Genomic DNA, 23,717 nt, shown 5'->3' with positions numbered 1-23,717 from the left:
CTTTTTATTTTAAAAATAAACTCTTTGATATAGTTCTCTTTGGTAGAGACTGCATGCATTGTAATGCTAGTACTGACAATGTAGGCTTTTATTTTCAGTAGCACATTGAGTTTTATGCCTTCCAGTATTTTAATTTGTATTTTTGAATAAAATTGATTTTTCTTCTTAATGGGCAAAGCAGAAGTCATCAGTTTATATTTATTGTACATTGAATCTGAATTGATACTATATTTTAGTATGATTTTTAAAATTCAGTGATGTATTTCAGTACATAATAGAAGAAATTTTAATTCATGACAGTTGGTCCAAATAGAAACTTCTCATTGATTGTTTCAAAACTCAACCTATGCTTAATTTCGAAAATAATACAAACAGCTCAATATCAAAAAATTAAACAGTCCAGTCAAAAAAAGAGCAGAAGACCTAAATAGTCATTTCTCCAAAGAAGACATACAGAAGGCCAACAGACACATGAAAAGATACTCAGCATTGTTAAAATTAGAGAAATGCAAATAAAAACTACAGCGAGGTATCACCTCATACAGGTCAGAATGGCCATCATGAAAATGTCTACAAATAGTAAGTGGTGGCGAGGATGTAGAGAAAAAAGAACCCTCTTACACTATTAGTGGGAATGTAAATTGGTGCAGTCACTATGGAGAACAGTATGGAGGTTCCTTAAAAAACTAAAAATAGATTTACCACATGATCCAGTAATCCCACTCCTGGGCATATATCCGGAAAAGATGAAAACTCTAATTCAAAAGATGAAAACTCTAGTATGTGCACCAGTGTTCATAGCAGCACTATTTGCAGTAACCAAGACGTGGAAGCAACCTAAATGTCCACTGACAGATAAAGAAGATATGGTATATATATGTATGTACACACACACACACACACACACACACACACACACACACACACTGGAATATTACTTAACCATAGAAAAGAATGAAATATTGCCATTTGCAGCAACTTGGATAGACCTAAAGACGATCATACTAAGTGAAATAAGTCAGACAAAGACAAGTATTATATGATATCACTTTTATGTGGAATCTAAAAAATAGTAAAAATGAGCTTATTTACAAAACAGAAACAGACTTATACACACTAGAAAACAAACTTATGGTTACCAAAGGAGAAAGTGGGGAAGGGATACATTGGGATTTTGGGATTAACAAATACATAGTACCATATATAAATTTGATAAACAACAAGGATTTACTGTACAGCACAAGGAACTATATTCAATATCTTGTAATAACCTGTAGTGGTAAAGAATTATATAATATATAATGTATATAACTGAATCACTTTGCTGTATACCTAAAGCTAACATAATATTGTAAATTAATTATGCTTCAAGCGAAAAAAAGCTAAGCCGATGGTTCTGCTTCACAAAACTAGGTGACAGAGTTGGAGTCAGGAAATTGAGGCCGTAGCGCTAGGCATCCAAGCTTTCTTAAAAGCTGAAAATACGTTAGTATTTAGTCAGGTGTGTATTTGGCTTACCTTCTCTCAAAGCAACAAGAAGGAAACCACTGATTGAAAATTAGAAAAAGAAAAAATATTGTATCCATTTCCTTCTCCTTCCCTCTTTTGCATTCAGATTTTAAAGGCAAATATTCCCTTCTGCTCTTACTAGAATTTTACCTTTGTTGGAGAAAAATGGTTCTCTATCATAAATGTTGGAGATTCAGTAATATAATTTCAGTTAAGCATAATGTATGTCCATATGAAATAGAATCTCTTGATGTATAAAATACTGATGTAGAAGATAAATAAATATAAAAATATATTTGGAAAAATCATGGTAATAGAGTTTGAAATAGACTTCTTGGTATGTCCGTTACAAAGATCTGTGCTAAGAAAAACATTTAATAATAAAATCCTTTCCAGGAATTTCTCTTTAAAATAAATACTGCGTGAAAAAAGAAAGCAATGCAACTAGTTTGAAAGCCAGGTAAAATATAAATAAAATCCTTGACCTTATGCCAGACTTGGAAAGTATATTCATCAGTTTGTTGCATGTATGGCATTTTCTAAGGATTAGGAATTGGGATGGAATAAAATTGAGAGTGCTTTATCTATTTGCATACATTCTTTTCCTTTTTTGCTTCTTTATGGATGTTAGGGTCAAAATACCTCCTTTTCTTATTTACCAATCATTCTTAGAGGTGGGACCATAACAATGAAAGGTAAAGTATAATGCTGGTAATAAAAGCACTAAGAAAAGTTGATTAGACATTGGTAAATAACCTTTTTTTAAAAACTGAATTTGGGTGTGTAGGAAATATACTTCAACCATAAAAAAATTGAGGCTCCTGCCTCAATTTGGTTTTCTTTTTTCTCCTGGGTTAGCACATTTATTTTCCTGCTTGCTAACTTTCCTACATTTTGGTTATTTCTCTAGTTTTGGTTTTATTTTTTTTTTGAGTGTAGGTGTATTTAGAAGTATATAATCATAATTAAGTTTTTTAAACGATTCATTTTAAAAGTTCTGACAATGTAAATTAATGATGTAAAATATTCATGCAACTTTTGACATGTTTTGGGCTGACTTTACTGATTCTCAACTAGCTATCTAGCAGAACTAGATATAAAGGAAGCCTGTTACATCTCATCTTCCCATGTATCTGGAAATTCTTGTGGTTGTGCGTGAATATGATGGAAGGACACTAGTGGGAGATTCAGGAATATGCTTATCTGAAGATGTTCTAGTCCAATGTGTTGGGAAGGTGAATTGTACTTTATTAATATATCAGGTTTCTGGTGGCTTCTCTCTGCTACTTCATGACAGTTTAATCTATGAGTTATATTTTAGAGAATCACCTAATGCATTATTTATGATCTCCTTAATAATTGGTATATGAAAACTCAAAGCAGATAGCATATTTCTTTCAGTAATCAATTATTCTAGAGTATTTAATATTTTATCAACGCACTAAAGTGTAATCTTTACATCTTTTTGGGGAAACAATTTATGGGATTAGCTGAGATAGACTTGGAAAAATATTTTTAAAAAATTATATTTCATACAGTATAGCATACTAAAATATTTTAAATTCATTTGTAGATTTTAGAAAGAAAGAATAAAGAAATAGAAGAAATGAAAACTTTATACAAAAAGAAGCAAAATGAAATGGAGGAGACTATTAGAAAACTTGAAAAGAAAGGTGATGTTGTATTGTTACATAAATCTTTTAATAACATTTCCACTCTACTTTAGTGGTTGTAAAAGTAAAATTTTATTTTTTGACCTTTTGTAGTATGGGACAGGAATGTTTATGTGGGTTTCCATCAGTGTATTATGTTGATGTGAGCTTCCACGTGACTTAAGGAAAACTGTGTGTGTGTCTCTGTGTGTGTATGTGTGTGTGTGTGTGTGTGTGTGTGTGTGTTGATTTGGTTAAAGATTTGGAAGAGTCTGTGATTGTTCCTACTTAACTCTCTTCCTGTTCATTGGGCTGGAGCTGCCAGAGGTCAGTCATAGAATTAGAACTTTATGGCTTTCACAAGGCAGTCTAGAGAAATTGCTCCTTTTGGCCTAATAAAATTCATTACATTAACTATTTGCTTTATGCTGTGTAGTATATGCTAGTATTGTGATTGACAGAACAAACATTTAAAAAATGTTCCCCGTGTACACTTTCATTATGAAGGAAAAGAAAGCATGTAATCAAGTGTTAAATTGGCTATAAAACATTGAATAGCAATAGACAGTCATTAGGGAGACTGTTGAAAATATTTTTTGCAGGAAGAGAACTTTACAAGTTTTAAAAGATTTGATTAATTGGAGAGAGGAGTTCCAGGTACTGGAATAGGATTGCTGATATTGGTAAGTTATGGGAAGGATGCTACAGTTAAGTTAGAGTGGATATTCTATACGTTAAGAGACAGATTGAAAAAGATTAAGACAGGTGACTTGGCATGACTTAAGCATGACCTTGAACTTCAGATTTAGAAGTTTCAAGTTTATCCTGTAGATGCTGGGGAGTCAGAAGATTTTTGACAGGTGAGTTTTAAGACCTCATATTTTAGGTGGAGTAGCCTAGTAACAGTGGGTGTGCCCAGCATGGTGAGGCCAATTCCCAGTCTGTTATAACAAACAGAGGCAGAATGGAGGGAGGGAGGGAGGGAGCGAGCGCATTCCACTCACTAGAAAACATAGTCTCTAACCCCAGCTCTGCTCTTCGGTGTCACCACGTGACATCAGCAAGTCTCTGGGCCTTGGCTTCCTTGCTATAAAACGGTGCAATTAGATAAGTAATATATGTAACGTCCCTTCAACTCAAGGATGTCGTGCTCCCATGCTTCCGCAGTTTTGTGTGTAAGATGATAAGGGCCCAGAATATCTGAATGATGGCAGTGGGAGTAGTGAGAATGGAACTGAAGAAGAAATTTTGAAGGATTCGGTGAATGGTAAGTGATGAGTAAGAGGAAAGTGGAGAGGTGCTCATTTAGGGTTTCCATGTGGGACTTACTGACTCTCTCCCAACCCATCAAAGCTGAGTGTGTCTGAGAGAATGGTAATGCCCCTGAAATTTAGGGTGGCAGTTACAAATATAAGTTAATTAATAAAATAGGTATTTTTAGGTTTCTTTCCAGCTTTGAATGTTGGTGAAAGTAATGAGAAATTTGTTCAGGTTTTTTTTGTCTAATTATCAGGGCTACAAAAATATTTTAAATTTATTTCTAGGTTTTTATTTCTTACCTTGATTCAAACTGGGCAATTTAAACATGCCTAAGGTTTAAAAATAATATTTCTTAAGTCTTTTTGAATTGCCGATAGATCTTCATTTAAATTTGGATTTGTGAAGTTAAGATGTCGATGCTAAAGACTAATATTAGGTTAACCTGGATTCTTCTCTTTTTCCCCTTATTTGTTGCACAGTTGAGACATAAGAGTAAAAGAAATTTCTATGTAAATGGTTATGAAAATTTTACTATCTTGAAGTAAATGACTAATGATGTAATCAATAAGCTGAGGAAACATTACATTCAAGCAAATACACAGCTGAATTTATTTTGCCATCCACGTGACATGAATATATTAAATTTTCACTGGAATCAGTGACAGTTCAAATCATTTTAAAAAAGAAGATAGATATTTAAATGATTTATAAGGGAAATCTTTTATATAATTTAAAGCGTATTTTGTTTCAGTCACATAAACTTTGGCAATGATTTTAATGTGTTTGGAACAACAACATATTGAAATGGTGGGTTCCTTTATGTGTTTATTCAGTACACATTGTTTTTGAGTGCTTGCCTGTGTGGCATTCTTTTGCTGAGTAGATAAAAAATTGTCTTTCTCCTGAGGAAATAAGCAAGTAGACTATCATAACACATAATGCAATAAGTGACTTAATGGAGAAATATATGAGGTTCACTGGGAATAAAGAGGAGTTTTTGCCCCTGCAAGAGGAGGAATCTGGTTGATGGATGGTTCACAAAGAAGGTGTTACTTGAATTGAGACTAAGAATGAGTAGGAGTTTTTCAGCAAGGAAGGGAGGGGCATTTCAGGCCTATAGGTGATCGTATTTAGGCAGCGATGTATTAAAGGATGTGGCGGCAGGAACCCGCAGATAGGTTGGGATGCTTACAAGTTTACAAATACGGAAGTGGCAGAAGATATGGCCAGAAAGCAGTCAGATCTTAAGGAGCCGTTTTCCATGTTAGAGGTTTTTGGCCTTTATCTTGTAGATGAGAGGAACTGTGAAATGATTTTTAAGTTTGGGAGTAACATTAGAGAGGACCCACTGGAAGAGAATGATACTGAGGCCAGCACACTGTTAAAACTGTCGAGGGATTGAAAAATGGTGGCTTCAACCAAGGCTAGAAATGGAGAGAGAGGAAAGAATAAGAGAAATTTCAGGAGAGAGAGCTGAGAGGACTTGGAGGAAAATGGAATTATCTATTAACTGGTGCACTATTTTTTTTTTATCATCAAACTCTTATGTGGTGGCTAGAATTGGTTTAACTGTGTTTTCATCATTTTTGACAGTTCAGACCCTGATACGTGAATGTCAAGTTATCAGAGAGACCAAAGATAACCAGATTGTAGAGTTAAAAAAGATATGTGAACAAAGTACAGAATCTCTGAATAATGATTGGGAAAAAAAGGTAAGCTACATACAATAAAATAGTAATGGAAAAATACAAAGGGTTATGCTTTAACATATTTAATTAAAAAAATAATGGATGTTCACAGAATATATAGAAGAGTTTGAAAAAAATTATATCCTAGACTATTTAGAAATGGCTATTCATGTTTTGGTATATTTTCTTCTGGAAGTTTAATGGTTTATAAAATAGTTTTCATTTAGAAAATTTGCTTTTGTCTGATTCTCGAATTTAATTTAGATTCTGAATTTTTTGTCATAGCCAAGAGATTTTAGCAAAATAAGTAGAGATATGACAGGAAGATAGTTTATGAAAATTAAACCATTCAAAATTTGGATGTAGGCCACTGGATCATTTCCAGAAATCTCGGATAACACAATATTTATAGTATAAACTTGTTTTTAATGTGAACAAAATCAGTAATGGATGGGTTGTTCTTAGAGGAGCATTTGATTTAATTAAGAAAAATATTTTCATAAATTTTAGCAGTGCCAAGAGTAATGTAAAACGATGCTTATTATGAGTGAGTCTTACGTACTCATATAATGCTTTCACTTAGGAGCCCTTAGCCATTAGTTGAAATTATAATATGTACTTAAAAGAAATGAAATATGTTACTTTTTTGAGGTATTCTGTCATAAAGATCTCTAGTTAACTCCTCCTCCTGTTATTCTCTCAAGTAGTTTGGGTTCCGAATATTTTGCTGAGAGGGAGGAAAGCCTTCCCAAGCAGGCACTTGGCCTGATGTGTCCTGGAGGTGGTAGCTTCAGCGCTGGCCTGAGACGCACCTTTATTCAGAGGGACAGAGTTAGCTCTTTTCTAGTTTTATTTTAATTTATGTGGTTTTAGCTTTTCTATAATTTTGGCATATTTTTGTGCACGCTGCAGGTACATTGTGTTCATAGCGGGCCCCCTTCCTCCCTTTGCTGAACTCCCAGGTTCCTTATTTCCCAGTTTGAATTGTCAAGTATTTGAAGAGAAAAGTCTGCCTTCTGTCATGTGCAAGGGTACATTTTATTCTTTCAGCTGGACTAGCTTCTCTTTTTCATAGTTATACAATCATTAGTGGGTGTGAAAAAACTGCAAATGTGGTTAAAGGTCTTTTTTTGTGAAGTACAGTTGCATGTAAATCTGGGCAGAGATGAATACCTGGTGCCAGCAGGAAATCTACCAAAAATTAATAAGCAGATGATAGACTTACTTTGTGATTTATGCAGTCATTTGTTCAAAAGTTGGTAAGTCTCTATATGGACAAAGCGATGTGATATGTGTATGTGTGTGTGTGTATATCTCCTAATAGAAATCTCCATCCTCATCTCTCACTTTAAGTCCCACTTATCCAATTACCTAGTTAAGATCTCTTCTTGATTAAAATTCCATCATTTGCCCCAAACTCCTCCGTCTTCTTCCTTTGTTGCTAAAACAGTCACCTCCTAAGGAATTTCCCTATTTGCCTATTTCCTAGGGTATTGCCATCTACTCAGCTTCTCAAAGACTCTTCTTTTGGCTTCGTTTCTCACATCTAATCGCTTGCCACTTCTATTCATTCTGTTTGTTTTGAATTTACTCACCAGTGTTCCTCCCCTGGTTCCAGACACCATGGTCTCTTGCCTGGATCTGCTGTAACTGGCACCTCATCAGTCCACACCCCACAGTGTGGCCATATTGATGTTTTTTCTAAAACAAAAAGCTGGTTTTCCTCATAAGCATTTGTGTTACCCCAGTGAATGCCCTTAGATTTACAAGGGTCTTCATTACTGAGATGCTGGTGATCTTTCAAGCCTCACTTTTTGTCACAACCCTACTCTGATTTTTATACTTTTCTACTAGCTGTGAATGGAGCATGACCACATGGGGCCTTCCCAGGACAGCCCCTCCCCCATGTCCTCTGCTTGTCACTTGTCTGTAGAAAAACTTTAGTCAGAAAATTAGTTTAATCAGACAAAAAAAAATACAGAAACAAAGGGAAATAGTCAAGCAAAACAAAATAATAATAGTTTAGTCATTAAACAAAGTCAAGGGCCTTTAGTTCTTCAAAGGCCATGTCCTTTGAGCTGTCTTGTAGATACTGCAAACCCCACCAGGTGGAAGAAGTGAACTACATGATGACCAGCCAGATGGTAGCCATGACGTAAGCTGCCACAATTCCAAGAACTGGCCTTAAAGAAATGGGAAAAAACCAACCCTGGAACTGGAGATTAACTGTACTTAAAACATCAGGGTGACGCTGATCAGACCACCACATGACTAACTTCAGTATGACTGTCACAGCTGACTGTGCTGTTCTGCATGCAGCCCCCTCCCTCCACCTGTATGCCCCTGAAACTCCCCTTTAAAAGCTCTTGCCCACTGATTGGCAGGGGGAGTTGCCTTTTATTTTTTATTTATTTATTTATTTATTTATTTATTTATTTATTTAAACTTTTTTTATTGAGTTATAGTCATTTTACAATGTTGTGTCAAATTCCAGTGTACTGCACAATTTTTCAGTTATACATGAACATATATACATTCTTTGTCACATTCTCTTCTGCTGTGAGCCACCACAAGATCCTGTATATATTTCCCTGTGCTACACAGTATAATTTTGTTTATCTGTTTTACATTTTGAAATCCCAGACTGTCCCTTCCCACCCACCATCCCCCTGGCAACCACAAGTTTGTATTCTATGTCTGTTTGAGTCTGTTTCTGTTTTGTATGTATGTATGTATGTATGTATGTATGTATTAATTAATTAATTAATTTTAGATTCCACATATGAACAATCTCATATGGTATTTTGGGAGTTGCCCTTTAGACATGAGTCCACCTTCTCCCCCAGTTGCTAGCCTCCAGAATAAAGCAAACTTTCCTTTCTACCAACACTTGGCTCTTGAGTATTGGCTTTTGAGTGGCAAGCCGCAGGACCTAAGTTTCAGTAACAACTGTACAAAACTTTTTCATTTTTATCTGACTATACCATGCTCTTTTTAATCTATGTGCCTTTTGAAAAATTGAGTTATGATTCATACACCATAAAATTTATCCTCAAAATGTACAATTGAATGGTTTTCAGTACATTCATGAAGTTGTGTCACCGTGACCATATAATTTCCAGGACATTTCTGTCAGCCCAGAAAATGCCTTGTACCCATTAGTAGTCAGTTCCCATTTTCCCTCCTCCACCCTCTTGCAACCGCAAATCTACTTTCTGTCTATAGTTTTGCCTATAGAATCATACAATATGTGGCATTTTGTTACTGGCTTCTTTCACTTTTCATAATGTTTTTAATTTTCACCCATATTGTAGCATGAATCAATAGTTCAGTCAGTATTACGGCCAAAGAATATTCCATTGTATTGATATACCACATGTCATCAGTTTGTGGACATTTGAGCTGATTCCACTTTTTGGGTGTCATGAATAATGCTGCTATGAAAATTTGTGTACAAGTGTACAAGTGTGGATGTGTGTTTTCATTTTTCTTGGCTTTTGTACAGGGAAGAACACTGCATTTTCCTTTACTTGCACCCTCATAGTACTTCTGACACCAAATGTATGGGTTTTCCTTACAACAAGCAATTCTCTTTGACGTCAGTTGGATGTCCTATAATTCAATTAAACTTTGACACTATTTAGCTAGAATTAGCATCAACAAATGCTAATCAAATGAATCTGCCAAGTTACAGCATACTTGTTTTTGCTAGTGTCATGTTTATACTTGTAGTCTCAACTGTAAATTCTCTGGATGAGTTTTAAAGGACTCAAGCTGACTTGCAGACACCCCTCCAACTTCAGCAGGCACTGGCCTTTTATAAAGCGATTGTGGGATGCAGCTGAGAAGGCATGATGGGCTCCTAGTTTTTGACATTGAGTAGACATATGTCCTAGAACATTTGGGAGACCCTCTGCATGAAGAGACCACAACAACATAAGTATAACCACAAAATTCTCAGTGACTCCTTTAGCTCCCTTTAGCAGAGTCACTATGCATGTCAGTCAACAGCTGTGAAGTAGCACTGAAATTTAGGTGCTGTGGGCTTGGCTACTTTTGAATACCAGACATAATACCAGTTTAAAATGTATACTTTTGCAAACATACAAATACAACATACCAGGGATTTGAGGGACCACTTACAAGTAGTCAAAGTTGCATGTGTTAGATTTGTGAAACCCATGGCTCTTCTGTATGGCTGTTACTGAGCCATCCTTGCTCTTCCTGTTCAGCCAGAAACTAGAAGAAAAGTTTTTGGGACCCTTACTGCTAGTTGGCATCACGATTGCCTACATTCTGCCTCTCATTTCCACCTCTCAGGGTTTTCCCTGTTCCTCCAAATCTTCCTAGTCAAATAAAGGTCTCTGTGCATATGTCATAGCCTTGTCTGTCCTGTTTTGAATGGGAAGTAAAATATAACTTTAGACTGTTTTGGACTCCTGCTCTCCCCACCTGGAATGAGTCTAGGGTTGGATGCAGCAGGTAGGAGTTTGAGTCTGAATTCCACTCTCATTGAAATAGAGGAACGAATGCCCCCAAGGCTGGGAACACAGGTTTCAACTCCCTCTGGGAGCTGTTCATTGAACCTTGTTTTCCTTACCTTAGATGTTCTAGAGCTTCATTCATTTAAACAGTATGTACATAATCTTCATAAAGAAAGACCTATGTACATGAGAACGTACTGTATACAATTCTCCCCAGAGAACTCTATTTGATTTATAAATGCCATCTTTGTGTCTACTTTTGTATAGAATATGGAATGGATAAAAATAGCTTCTTGTTGGGGGTCAGAATAAAGGATAAAGCATTTTTAACATAACTTTTGTGCAAAATTTCATGCAAATGAAATGAAAATATGGATAATATCCCTAATCAATAACAATATTATAAATATTTCTGTTTTCTGAGTTCAGGCTAATACTAGTGTAGTTTAGCTGATGCACTATATATCTGTCTGATTCATTTACTATTCCTACCTGAGTTGGACAATTCCCTTTAATATTTGTTTATCCATTAAAATGTTCAGTTCAGGAAAGTAAACAAAAGATTATTTCTTAATCATGCTCTTTATGTGATATCTTTACTTTGAATGTTTATTTATGAGTTTTGTATCTTTTGTCACCCCATTAAATAAATAGAAAAATATAGGAAAACATCTTTTTCTGAATTGCAAGGTAGTCTATTCTGTATAGTACTGAAGGAGTCAATTCTTGATTTCACTTTGTAGCTCCACAGCGCTGTAGCAGAGATGGAAAAGGAAAAGTTTGATCTTCAAAAGCTGCACACTGAAAATATTCAAGAATTGCTCGAGGACACAAATGTACGTCTGAATAAAATGGAGGGTGAATACATGGCACAGACGCAGTCCACAGTAAGTCTCCCCTCTCCCTTTTCTTGTCATGTTTATAAACGATCTTCTTCATCTCCATGTCTGCATGCTTCCAGGATGTGTGCAGTGCACAAATAAGCGTGTTATAGAATTAAAAGAAAACACCCACCTTTCTGTTTGACACAGACTTATATGTGGCAGTGGACAGTCTCTTGAAGTTTGCTGTGGGATTCCACTCTGGATTGTTTGATACTACTTATTTTTTTAAAACCCCCAGAAGCTTTTACAAATCCCTTTTCTTATTTTTTTCACTGATTTTCGGTCTAGAGATAATTTCTTTTCTTTCTTTCTGTTTTATTTGTTTCATTCTTTTAAACTGAAGTCTTAATTGTTTTTCTGAAAATACATTAATGCTAGCATGAAGGAGATCAAATCAGGAGATAGGAGTAGTGTGACCAATTTAAGACAGATTTTCTGAGTAGATTCATCTTGACCGAGGGACCAGACAGAGATATCACATGAGTAAACCCCAAAAGTTCCTCTCCTAAAAGGATGCAGAAGGAGGTCAGTAACTTTCTGCAAGGAAAGAAGGGGGACCTCTTGAAGAGCCCCCTCAGTGAGCACCTGGTTGCAGAGGGTAGGTCTGAGGGAGTGAATGTCTTCAGCGTTTCGGAAGCTCAGCTGACTTCCTAAAATACATAAGCCTGGAACAGGTAGGCTAATGGGCACGTGCATGAGGGCTGCTCACATCTGAGGCAGGTGCACCTCATCAGTCTTGTTCCTAATATATGATACGACCTCATGGAATGGTACAGCCTTGTATCCTCGGCAGGGACCCAGTCTTCACTTACCACTCAGCCCACCCAGGCCAGCCTGGCTTGGTCCAAAGTACCTCCTTGAATTTAAAGCTGTCTTTATTGTATTGTATCTAATTGTATCTATTACACCTTTCATTTCAATTTTTATTTTTTTCATATCCAATATTTTAATTTTCTTTCTCTTTTTTTCCTCCTCCTCTTTTCTTTCTCCTTTTTCTTCAACAATTTCTTGTTTTTCACATTGTTAGTATAATCTTTATCTTCTTAAATATATTTATTAGGCTCATTTAAAACTCTTGGTCCATCTGTTTTCATAATTTGCCTTCAGAATATTATATATTACATATTATGACATTATATATGGTACAAATTATAGTTGCTATATATTATAATATCATTTATATATACTTTATTGCTGGTTTTCTTTCATAGTTTTCTCAGAGTGTCTGTTTTGTGCCGTGAGCTCATGTCCTTTGAGTTTATCCATTATTCTAATGTGACCTGGGGAAGAGTTGGAAGAGCAGATCCTTGAGTGGATCAGTTATACTGTAAACAGCGAGGAAGGGGTGAGTCTCAGGGTAGACAGCCCCAGAAAGCACAGGACCACTGCTGAGCTCTCACTGGCAACCTCTCACCTGTAGCACACAAACCTCTCAAACCCTAAGGAAAATGCGACTTTGGAAGGGGAGTCCCCCGGATTGGAATGTATCAGCCCTCAAGCTGTAGAGGCAGAGATGATCTTTGGATGAAGTAAGGTCGTATTTTTAACTTAGTCAGATGTATCAATCTTTTATAAAGAGTGCTTTTTATGTCTTAAACAAGTCTTTTTCTAGTATAAATGCAGAAAGGTTCACCTATAGGTTTTACTGAAAGCTTTAAGGTTTTGCTTTTAATGTTGAGTTCTTAATCCATCTGGAATTATTTTTTTGTGACTGGTGAGAAATAGGGATCTAATTTCATTATTTTCTATGTGAGTGACCTTCTTGCCTGCCCCTTCCCTTAGTTCCTCCATTTGAGCAAGCCCTCCTTTGGTCATCGATCTGCCATGCTATCAGCTTTCAAACTTCCATGTACCAGGGTCTCTATCCTAGCTGATTGGCTGATTTCTCTACGTCTGCTGGTGCCATAGTGTCATCATTATTATAGCTTCATAGTTACTCTCGATGTCTGAAAGAGAAGTCTTTCCTTGTCCATCAGAAGGGTCTTGATTACTCAGCCCTTTTCTTTTACATACACATTTAGAATCAGCTTTCCAAGTTAATAAAGAAAATAAAACCCTGGGGTCTCTTGAACACCTTTTGTAATGTTTCTTCCTGCGTCTTTTACATTTTTGTCATATAAAAAATGTATACTCTTGTTGTATGAAAGACTCAGGAATAAACATATATATGTCTTATAGCTTTTAGCTCTTAACATTATGTGTAATAAATATTTTATTACAGTTTATTGTACCTTAACTAGAGCTTGCAGAAAATGTTAAATAATGGTGATGAAAATGGATTTAAAAATAAAATGTTCTCTTTTGGAAAAGATATTCACATGTTCTCATTATTGAAAATTTAGGGAAGAGATATAACCGAAAAGAAAAATTAATGTCTGCATAATAAAATTACTCTTATTGGAGGTCCATGAGAGTGCCAGTTCTTCTACATTTGGGGGCTGACAATGGATGTTTTAATTAAAAACACAAACAAACAAACAAACAAACAAGCCAAAATTCTGCCAGTATGATAGGCATATTAGTTTCCTAGGCTGCTATAATGAATTACCACAAATCGGGTATCTCATAATAACAGAAATTCATTGTGTCACAATTCTGAAGGCTGGAAGTCTGAATTTAACATGTCAGCAAGGCCATGCCCTCTCTGAAGGCTGGAGAGGAAGATCCTTCCTTGCTTGTTCCTAGCTTGTTTTTTTAATTTTTTTTGCTTTTGTTTTTGTCTGTTTTGTTTTGTTTTATAATAGCCTTCCTACTGAGTACAAAGTCGTATCTCATAGTGATTGGTTTTGATTTGCATTTCCCTAAGATTAGTGATGCCTAATATCTTTTCATATGCTTATTGGCTGTTGTACATTATCTTCTGAGAAATATCTGTTCAAGTTCTTTGCCCTTTTTACGACTGGGTTGTTTGGGTTTTTTTGTTGTTGAGTTTTGAGAGTTCTTTATATTTTCTGGATGTCAAACCCTTATCAGATACATGATTTTTATTTAGTTACTTTTTTAAAGACCTTAACTCCAAATACAGTCACATTTTGGGGTACTAAGGAGTTAGGATTTCAATGTTTGAATTTGGAGGAGGACACAATTTAGCCCACAACAACTGTATAAATTAACAAAAAGATAGCATGATATAGAAAAATGAAAAAGCCTGAGTAGGTTTTGGCTTATGCCAGTTAACAGTATTTCAAAATTACATTTATTTATATACCACAAACATATACTAAGCTCCTAACATGTCCCAGGCATTACACTGGACACTGGAGACATAGCAGTAAACAAAATGTCTCTTCCACAGTGTTCCCGTTTCCATGGGGGGGCGACAGCCAATAAACAGCTACAGATACCCAGTAGCGAAAAGCGGTGTGATGGAAGAGAAGTCAGTGTAAAACGTGTATTGTAAATAGGGTGATTTCATCCACCAGGGGACGGAAATTGATTCTTGGGATTAAAAAAACTTGGATACTACAGTGGTTTGTGACCCTCCAGTAGGGAAAGTTTATAAACAGCCAGTCTATGGTATTAAAATTTCACAGTAGGGATGATTAGAAGAAAACTGTCTAGAATGGCTTGTTAATTAATTATTTAATGACAATTTTAAAAAAGATTGAGCAACACTGGGGCGAGGGAGTGAAGTGGAGGCAAGTGCTTCTATAGGTAAGGTGTTGGGGAAAGCCTTTCTGAAGGTGAGATGTTTACACAGAGACTTGAAGAAGCATGGGGAAGCCACGTGCTAATCTGGAGAAAGCATTCAGGCAGGAGGAACAGCCAGTGCAAAGATCCTAAAACTGGGATGAGTTGGGCAAGTTCAGAGAAGAGCAAGGGGGCAGTGTGGCCGGACCTCTGTGAGCAAAAAGGAGAGTGGTAGGAAAGTTTGTCATGGGACACATCAGGGACAGCCTTGTAGATTATGGTGACTCATCCTTTTTTAAAAACAGCATTATTGAGGTATAATTTATATACCATAAAATTCACTTATTTTAAAGTGTACAGTTCAGTGGATTTTTGGTATATTTGTATTTAATTTGTAATGGATTGAACACATGACAGTGGTTCCATCTGACTATTATTTTTAAACTATCTCGTTCTATGCAGAGAACAAACTGTGGGCGGCCTAGAATGGGGGCCAAGAGACTGATTAGGAAGCTGTTGTAGTAGGTCCAGGCAAGGGAAGTGGGTGGCTTGGCCTTGGGTATCAGTCTAGAGATGAGAACTGCCAGATGATGATACCATTCAGCGAGGTGGAAAAGGCTGAAAGTGGATCAGGTTAATTAGTGGGAAAAAAATCAAGGATTTATTTTCTGGGTACTCAGAATAATGATGATACTCAAAGTCATGAACAAAAACCAGATTTATATCTGAAATACATTTTCGCCATCTCAACGTCCTAAACTTTCACAAACATAAATTAAATATATTAAGTAATTTTAGAGTTGAAGTCTGTGAAACATACTGGTTTCCTAAAATGTTTACTGCATCATTGTATTTTATTGATTAAATAACATTAAGAGGACAATAGCTTTCAAGGTGTACTTTTTCATTTTTCATAAATTTGGGATGTAAAGGGATACGTTGGGGCCAAGAGGTTACTGTCAGAGAAACTTCATTCTATTTTTAATGAAAGTTGGATTTAAAAATTAGCATTCAGACCTGTCATTAGATAATAGCAAATATAGGGGAAAATGGACAGAGTCTGTCAGCAGAGTTGAATTTAAGAATCATCAAAATGAGGCAGATCTTGCTGAGCAGCTCTTGATTTAATAATTAAAAAAGGTAGAGTTCAAGGCATGGCTTAAGATGAAAGACGAGACTGTCACTGAGAATTAGTTTCCCTGTTTTGTTCTTTCAGGCTTTTTTCTTTTTTTGTCGGGTCTTGTTTTGTTTCAGTGCCGTTTGTTGTAGGCAGACATGTATCGATTATTAGACTTGGGTCTTTTGATAATGGCAGGGGTTTTGTTGTGTAAAACTCGTGATTAAACATGTGAACACTGGATTTTTTAAAACAACATATTAGAACTTATAAATATGAAAATTACAGCAAAATTATTAGATGCTTGGAGTGGCAACAGCTGTAAAATACAGGGCTCTCTTCATTTCAGGGTTTAGACACACAAAGTCTGTGAGTGGTTTTATTGAGATCTTAGGCTTTATAGTGGAATTCTTTACCCTTTTCTGTACCATGAATGCCACTGGCAGTCTTGTGACGTCTGTGCAACCCATCTCAGAATAATATTTTAAAATTTAAGGCAGTGTATAAGATCACAAAGTAAAGAAATTATATTGAGTTACAGTCATCAAAATATTGTTAGATCAAAGCCATGATAAAGTAATACTATGTTTCTAAGCTAATCAAATAAATATCAGTATTTAGCAGTGGGCCTAATAACTGTTCTAATTCATGAATAATGATGAGGGTAAACAAGATTTAGTGATTAACCGACATTGTAATGGACTATAAAAATACTTGTGATTTCTGTTAGTCACAGGTATTGCTAATACTACGTTGGTTTGTTGACTATATTCATAGTTGAAGGGAAATGCTGAAGGTCAGTTCAGGGACTGAAAATAAAGATGAGTTATTTTTTTTTCCATTCAAATTCCCTGACACTGAATTATAGTTATGAACCTGTAGCAAGTTTAAAGAGTATCAAGAGGCTTTAGGCACCTGAAGTATTGCATTAACTGTTATTAACTATTATTGCTCGAAGTGGCATGTGGTAATTCATGCAGCAGCTCCTCACTTTCTGGGGTAGCTGGGATTTGTCATTTTATAGTTGCCACCGGGGTTTCTTCTCCTAGCCCCACGATTATAATGAAGAAACTCCCAAATAGCACCTGTTCATCATTTTGACAAAGATGACCATTTAAAAAATAGATTTTGTTTTTTTAGAAGTTTTAGATTTACAGAAAATCTGAGAGGATAATGCAGAGAATTCCCACATCCCCCACACCCAATTTCGCCTCTTAGTAACATCTTACATTGTTTTGGTACACTTGGTACAATCAGTAACTCAATACAATACATTATTATTAACTGAAATCCATAGTTTATTCAGTTTTCCTTAATTTTTACCTAATGTCCTCTTTCTTTTCCAGGGTCTCACCCAGGATACCACATTATATTTTTTCCTTAGGTTCCTTTTGGTTGTGACATCTTCTCAGACTTTCCTTATTTTTCATGACCTTGACAGTTTTGAGGAGTACTGGTCAGGAATATTGTAGAATGCCCTGTATTGGAATTTGTCTCATATTTTCTCATGATTAGACTGATTATGGATTGAGGCAGTAAGATCACGGAGGTAAAGCGCTAGTCCCCTCATAGCATCGAGGATACATGCTGTTATGACTTACCACTGTAGATGTTCAGCCTGATCACCTGGCTGAACAGTGTTTGTTAGGTTTTCCACTGTAAAGGCACTCCTCGCCTTACCATACGCTTCTCTTTGGAAGGAAGTTACTGTGTGCAGCCGATGCTTAAGAAGTGAGGTGTTATGCTCTCCATACTTGGGGATGGAGTATCTATGTAAATTATTTGGAATTTTTCTGCATACGAGATTTGGCTCTTACTCATTTATTAATTTAGTCAACCACTTATTTATATCAGTACGGATTCATGGATATTATTTATATTATGTTCTAGGTTATAATCCAGTACTCTCATTTTGTTGCTTAAATTGTTCCACCTTCAGCCATTGGCAGATCTCCCAGTAGTCGCCTGTGCCTTTCTGACCTACCCCCATCTATGTGGACTATATGGAGAATGGTATTAGAAACCAAGATCTGTTTGCTAGGTGTACTCATGACTCCTGGGGTATCATTTCTTTTATGTCCTCTCACCAGACAGAGTATTTATATATGTACTAACCTGTATATACATTTGCATATCTGTAAACATTAGTATATGTAGCCATTTGTATCTATATTAAGTGAAACATAATTTCTTACTGATGCCTGTAACTCTAAACCACTACCACATGGCTTATTCTAGCCTTCTCCTCCCCTCTGTAAATTCTCAGTCCAACAGTGGAAACTTGGCCTCCACCATCATCCATCCACTTTCTGATTGTTCAGTTTCAGTATACACATATACCAGTATCAGTTGTTAATCTATATCACCATGGGAACCAACTTTGTCAACTAGAGAACAGTGCTTATGTGCAGGTCCTTTTGCCTTTGGGCTTACAGACTCCACTCATTTCAGAATTGCTTAGGTCAAAACCTTTTCCACTATCCCTTCAACGAGGTTTTTTCATGTGTTTGTAATATAATTAGATTCTTTTGTCACAGCCTGCGTTTCTTCCTGGGATCCCCAAACTACTAAATGATTTTTTTTAATTTGCATAAAATAAGGTTCATTCTTTGTGCTTTAAAATTCCATGGGTTTTGACAAATGCATCTTGTCATGTGTCTACCATTATAGTATCATACATAATATTTTCACTGTCCTAAAAATCACCTGTACTTCATCCTTTTCATCCCTTGCCTCTCTTCCCTAGAATCTCTGGCGACCACTGATCATTTTTACTGTTTGCAAAAATTAGTTTTTTGCATAGTTTTATCTTTTCCCAAATGTCATATAATTGGAATCATACAGTATGTATCCTTTTCAGACTGGCTTTTATACATTTAAGGTTTATTCATGTCTTTTTGTGGCTTGATAGCTCATTTCTTTTTATTGCTGAATAACAGTCAATTATTTGGATGTATCATAGATTATTTATCCATGTACCTATTGAAGGACATCTTGATTGCATCCAGTTTTTGACAATTATGAGTAGAGCTGTTATAAACATTCACTTGCAGGTTTTTGCTTGGTCATAGTTATCAAATCAGTTGTGCCTTAACAATTTCACTATAGGGTGTACAACCAAAATAAATAGGTGAATATGTGTACCATGAAATGTGTGAAAGTATTGATAGCAACATTATTTTTAATAGCCAAGCACTGAAAACAACCAATCAGTCAATAAAATGGGTAGATTATTCTAGGTATATTCCACAAAGGAATACTGTTTATAGCACTGAAAATGTTTAAACTACCACTACACCTCATAACATGGGTGCTGAATCTCACAGACATATAATATGCCTGACACAAAAGAGTACATGTACTCTGATTGTATTTATAGAAAGCTTCAAGAAAAGGCAGTTAATTTTTTGTGATAAAAGTCAGAGTAGTGGTTACCATTTTGTAGTGACTCATGGCTTTTGTCAATTTGTAACGAATTATCAAAAATGTATGCTTAAAGCGGGGGTTTAGCACAATGGTAGAGCACATGCTTAGCATGCACAAGGTCATGGGTTCATTTCCCAAGTACCTCCATTAAAAATAAATAAACCTAACTACCACTCCCCTAAAAAACCCCATCAAAAATGTATACTTAAAATTTGTTCATTTTTTGTTTATATGTCATATTTCAAGAAGCATTTTATGAAATAAGATAAAATATGTTGCTACTTTTGCCACAGGAGTTGAACTTTGAACTCTAAATAGTTGCTGAATTCTAATCCTTTCTAATTTTTGACTCCTATAGAATTTCAAACAACATTTGTGTGTAAATCTCTAACAATTCTTATTCTATCTGTTGATTATATAATTGAAGCCCCATCAGATATTTTATAATTTCCTAATACTTGTTGAAAATCATGTCTATAATTCCTAACAAAATAATACCCTTTCACAAACTCTCTCTCACTTCCCAATGTGCCAATTCTCTTGACATATTAGATTTTGAACCTGGAAGATGTATGATTTTTGCCACTTCTCATCTCCTTCATTTCCTGTTTTACTTAATCATACTGCTTACTTCTCTGAAAGTTTTCTTGGACCTGCTCTCTTCCCTTCTGTTTCCACAGCTACCACTTGAGTTCAGGCCATTGTTGCCTCATTCCAGGACTCTTCCAGTAACCTGCCGGTTGCTCTCCCTGCCTCCTCTTGTTCTGTATTTCCACAAATGCAGTTTGTCCTGTTTTCTCACAACCAAGAACTTGAATTACGAATCTAATGCCTATTATAACTTCTGTTTACAAGCCATGTCCATTCAAGAACTCCAACCTAGTCTTCCGAGTACCACCTTTGAGTTCACGATGTGGGAAGATACTCTTTGTCCCCAAGGTAATCTGTTTGTTGTTGTTCCTTCTCTGATCCTGCTGTCGTAAACCCTGGAATTCCCTTTCTGCATTGTCAGTTATGGCCTGAAAAATATGATTCAACACCAGCATCTTTTTTTGGAATGGCTTTTTACCTTATTTTGAGGCCTCCTGTTCTGTATCCCCTCAGTTCTTTGTATTCGCTTTTAAAAAGATTATTTTGGCCAAATGTTCTTAAGGCATTTCATCTATTTCCATAGGCTTTCCATTGATATCATAAGATTTAAATATATTTTATTTACTTTATGCTTACTTTGTGTAAGACACAATGTGTTAAGAATATGCTTTTTAAATAAATAATTAAAATAAATAATAAAATGAATAACTCATCATACATTTTACTTCTTGAATCAAAGCTTGTATCAGTGTGTGTGTATATATATAATATTATATATATATTATATGTATATAAATATTTGTTCAATTAACATAGATCCTAATGCAGAAGCCACTTTTTCATTTTATATAATACTTAACTGCATAACAGGGCCTGGCCCTTTAATCCTGTCCTTACACCAGAAACCATGCCAGCTTCTGACAGCACTTTTGTTAAACACAGGTGCTCATTGTTTGAGGATTAGTATCAGAACCATCCTGTTTTTCTGTTTAAAACCTGTTGATATTTTACTCTTGTTTCTTCTTCTGTTACTCTCATCCCTCTTTTACCTTATCTTTCTAGTTGGATTGACTGCTAACCTGTTTTTCTACTACTGAATCCTTTTCTTATTTTCCAGTCTCTGTCTTCCCTTTAGTGACTGTTCTGTTTGGCACAGCCCCACGACTTCCTACTTTTGTGCCTGCTTCACAGGTGGTACCAGCTTGATTGTATTTGCCCATTTCATGGGCTATTTATTTATATATCTCGTGTTCTATACATATAAATTATTTGAATTAATTGCTAAGAGACTTTCAGGAGGAATAAGTCTTTGACAACCCGATCTTAGTATGTTGGAATTAACATGAACATCATACATAAAATTCATTTCCAAAAGTAGTGAGCATGAGGAAATGTGTTGAGTAGTGTGGTAAAGGGGATGGTTCTAGGGCCATTTTTTTTTTTTTTGTTACGGTTTTTTTAGTGTTTTATTCACAGCAGAATTGAGGAGAAGGAAGGTACAGAGATTTCCCATATATCCCCACAGAGCCTCCCCCATTATCCACATCTCACACCAGAGTGCTTCATTGTTACAGTTTATGAACCTACATTGATACATCACCACCCAAAGTCCATAGCTTACATTAGGGTTCACTCTTGATGTTATTCATTCTACGGGCTTGGAAAATGTATAATGACATGTGTGCACCTGAAATTATAGTACGATACATAGTATTTTCACTGCTCTAAAAACCCCCTTTACTCTGCCTTTTCATCCTTCCTTTCCCCTTAACCCCTGGCAACTGCTGATATTTTTACTGTCTCTATAGTTTTGCCTTTTCCAGAATATCGTATACTTGGAATCATATAGGGTACAGACTTTTCAGATTGGTATCTTTCACTTGATAATGTGCATTTCAGTTTCCTCTATGTCTTTTCATGGCTTTATAGCAAATTTCTTTTTAGTGCTGAACAATATTTCATTGTCTAGATGTACCACAGTTTATCCGTTCACCTACTTAAGGACGTCTTGGTTGCTTCCAAGTTTTGGCAATCATGAATACAAAGCTGCTATAAACAGCTGTGTACAGATATTTGTATTTACACAAGTTTTTACTCATTTAGGTAAATACCAAGGAGCATGTTTCCTAGATTGATAAAAGTATGTGAGTATGGTTAGTTTCCTGAGAAACTGCCAAACTGTCTTCCAGAGTAGCTGGGCTACTTTGTATTCCTGCCAGTAATGAATGAGAATTCCTGATGCTCCACATACTAATCAGCATTTGGTGTTGTCAGTGTTCTGGATTTTGGCCACTCTAAATGGGTGTGTAGTAGTATCTCACTGTTACTTTAATTTGCATTTCTCTCATGATACATAATGACATATGATATAGCATTCTTTCATATGCTTATTTGTCATCTGTATATCTTCTTCTGTGAGATGTCTGTTAAAAGTCTTTGACCCATTTTTTAATCAAGTTTTTATTTTCTTATTGTTGAGTTTTAAGAATTTGTTGTACATTTTGGATAACAGTCCTTAAACAGATGTGTTTTTTGCAATATTTTTCCCAGTCTGTGGCTTATGTTCTAGTTCTCTTGATATTGTCTTTCATGGGATAGGAAATTTTAATGAAGTCCAATTTTTAAATGTTTTCTTTCTTGCATTGTACTGTGAGTGTTATATCTAAAAAGTCACTGCCAAATTTAAGGTCATGTAGGTTTTTCATATGTTATCTTCTAGGATTTTTATAGTTTTGCATTTTGCATTTAGGTCTGTGATCTATTTTGAGTTAATTTGCAAAGTCTGTGTCTAGATTCCTTTTTTTTTCCTGCACATGGATGTCCATTTGTTCTAGCACCGGTTTTTGAAGAGACTATCTTTACTCCATTGCATTGCTTTTACTCTTTTGTCGAAGATCAGCTTACTGTATTTATGAGGGTCTATTTCTGGCCTCTTTGTTCTGTTCCATTGATCTGTTTGTCTTTTCTTTTAACAGTACCACAGTGTTTTGATTACTGTAGCCTTATAGTAAGTCTTGAAGTAGGCAATGTCAGTCTTCCAAATTTGTTCTTCTCTTTCAATTTTGTATTGGCTATTTTGTGTCTTTCGTCTTGCCGTATAAACTTCAAAAGCAATTTTTCCATATTCACAAAATAACTTGCAGGGATTTTGACTGGTATTACATTATATCTACAGATCAAGTTAGGAATAACTAACATCTTGACATTATTGAATCTTCTTGTCCATGAACATGGAATCTCTCTCCATTTATTTAGTTCTTTGATTTTTCTCATTCTTTCATCAGTTTTGTAGTTTTCCTCATATAGATCTTCTACATATTTTGTTATATGTATTTCTTTTTTTTAGGGTGCTAATATAAATGGTATTATGTTTCTAATGTCAAATTCCTCTGTTTTATTGCTAGTATATAGGAAAGTGACTTTTGTATATTAACCTTATATCCTGAAACCTAGCTGTAGGTCTTATTTTTCTCAAA

General features: G+C 35.5%; 1 protein-coding gene across 3 annotated transcripts in view; it reads left to right on the top strand.

The window, feature by feature from the left end:
- Positions 1–23,717, top strand: part of CEP112 (centrosomal protein 112) — a 373,207-nt gene that overhangs the window by 58,212 nt on the left and 291,278 nt on the right. For all 3 annotated transcript variants that reach the window (XM_032457024.1, XM_032457025.1, XM_032457026.1), the window contains 3 exons: positions 3,083–3,182; positions 6,015–6,133; positions 11,337–11,480. In XM_032457024.1, the coding sequence (XP_032312915.1) occupies positions 3,083–3,182; positions 6,015–6,133; positions 11,337–11,480 (363 nt within the window). The remainder of the gene's footprint in view (positions 1–3,082; positions 3,183–6,014; positions 6,134–11,336; positions 11,481–23,717) is intronic.

This window comes from Camelus ferus, chromosome 16, assembly GCF_009834535.1.
Source record: "Camelus ferus isolate YT-003-E chromosome 16, BCGSAC_Cfer_1.0, whole genome shotgun sequence".
Taxonomy (NCBI): domain Eukaryota; kingdom Metazoa; phylum Chordata; class Mammalia; order Artiodactyla; family Camelidae; genus Camelus; species Camelus ferus.
This window is presented reverse-complemented; position numbering and strand designations above follow the sequence as displayed.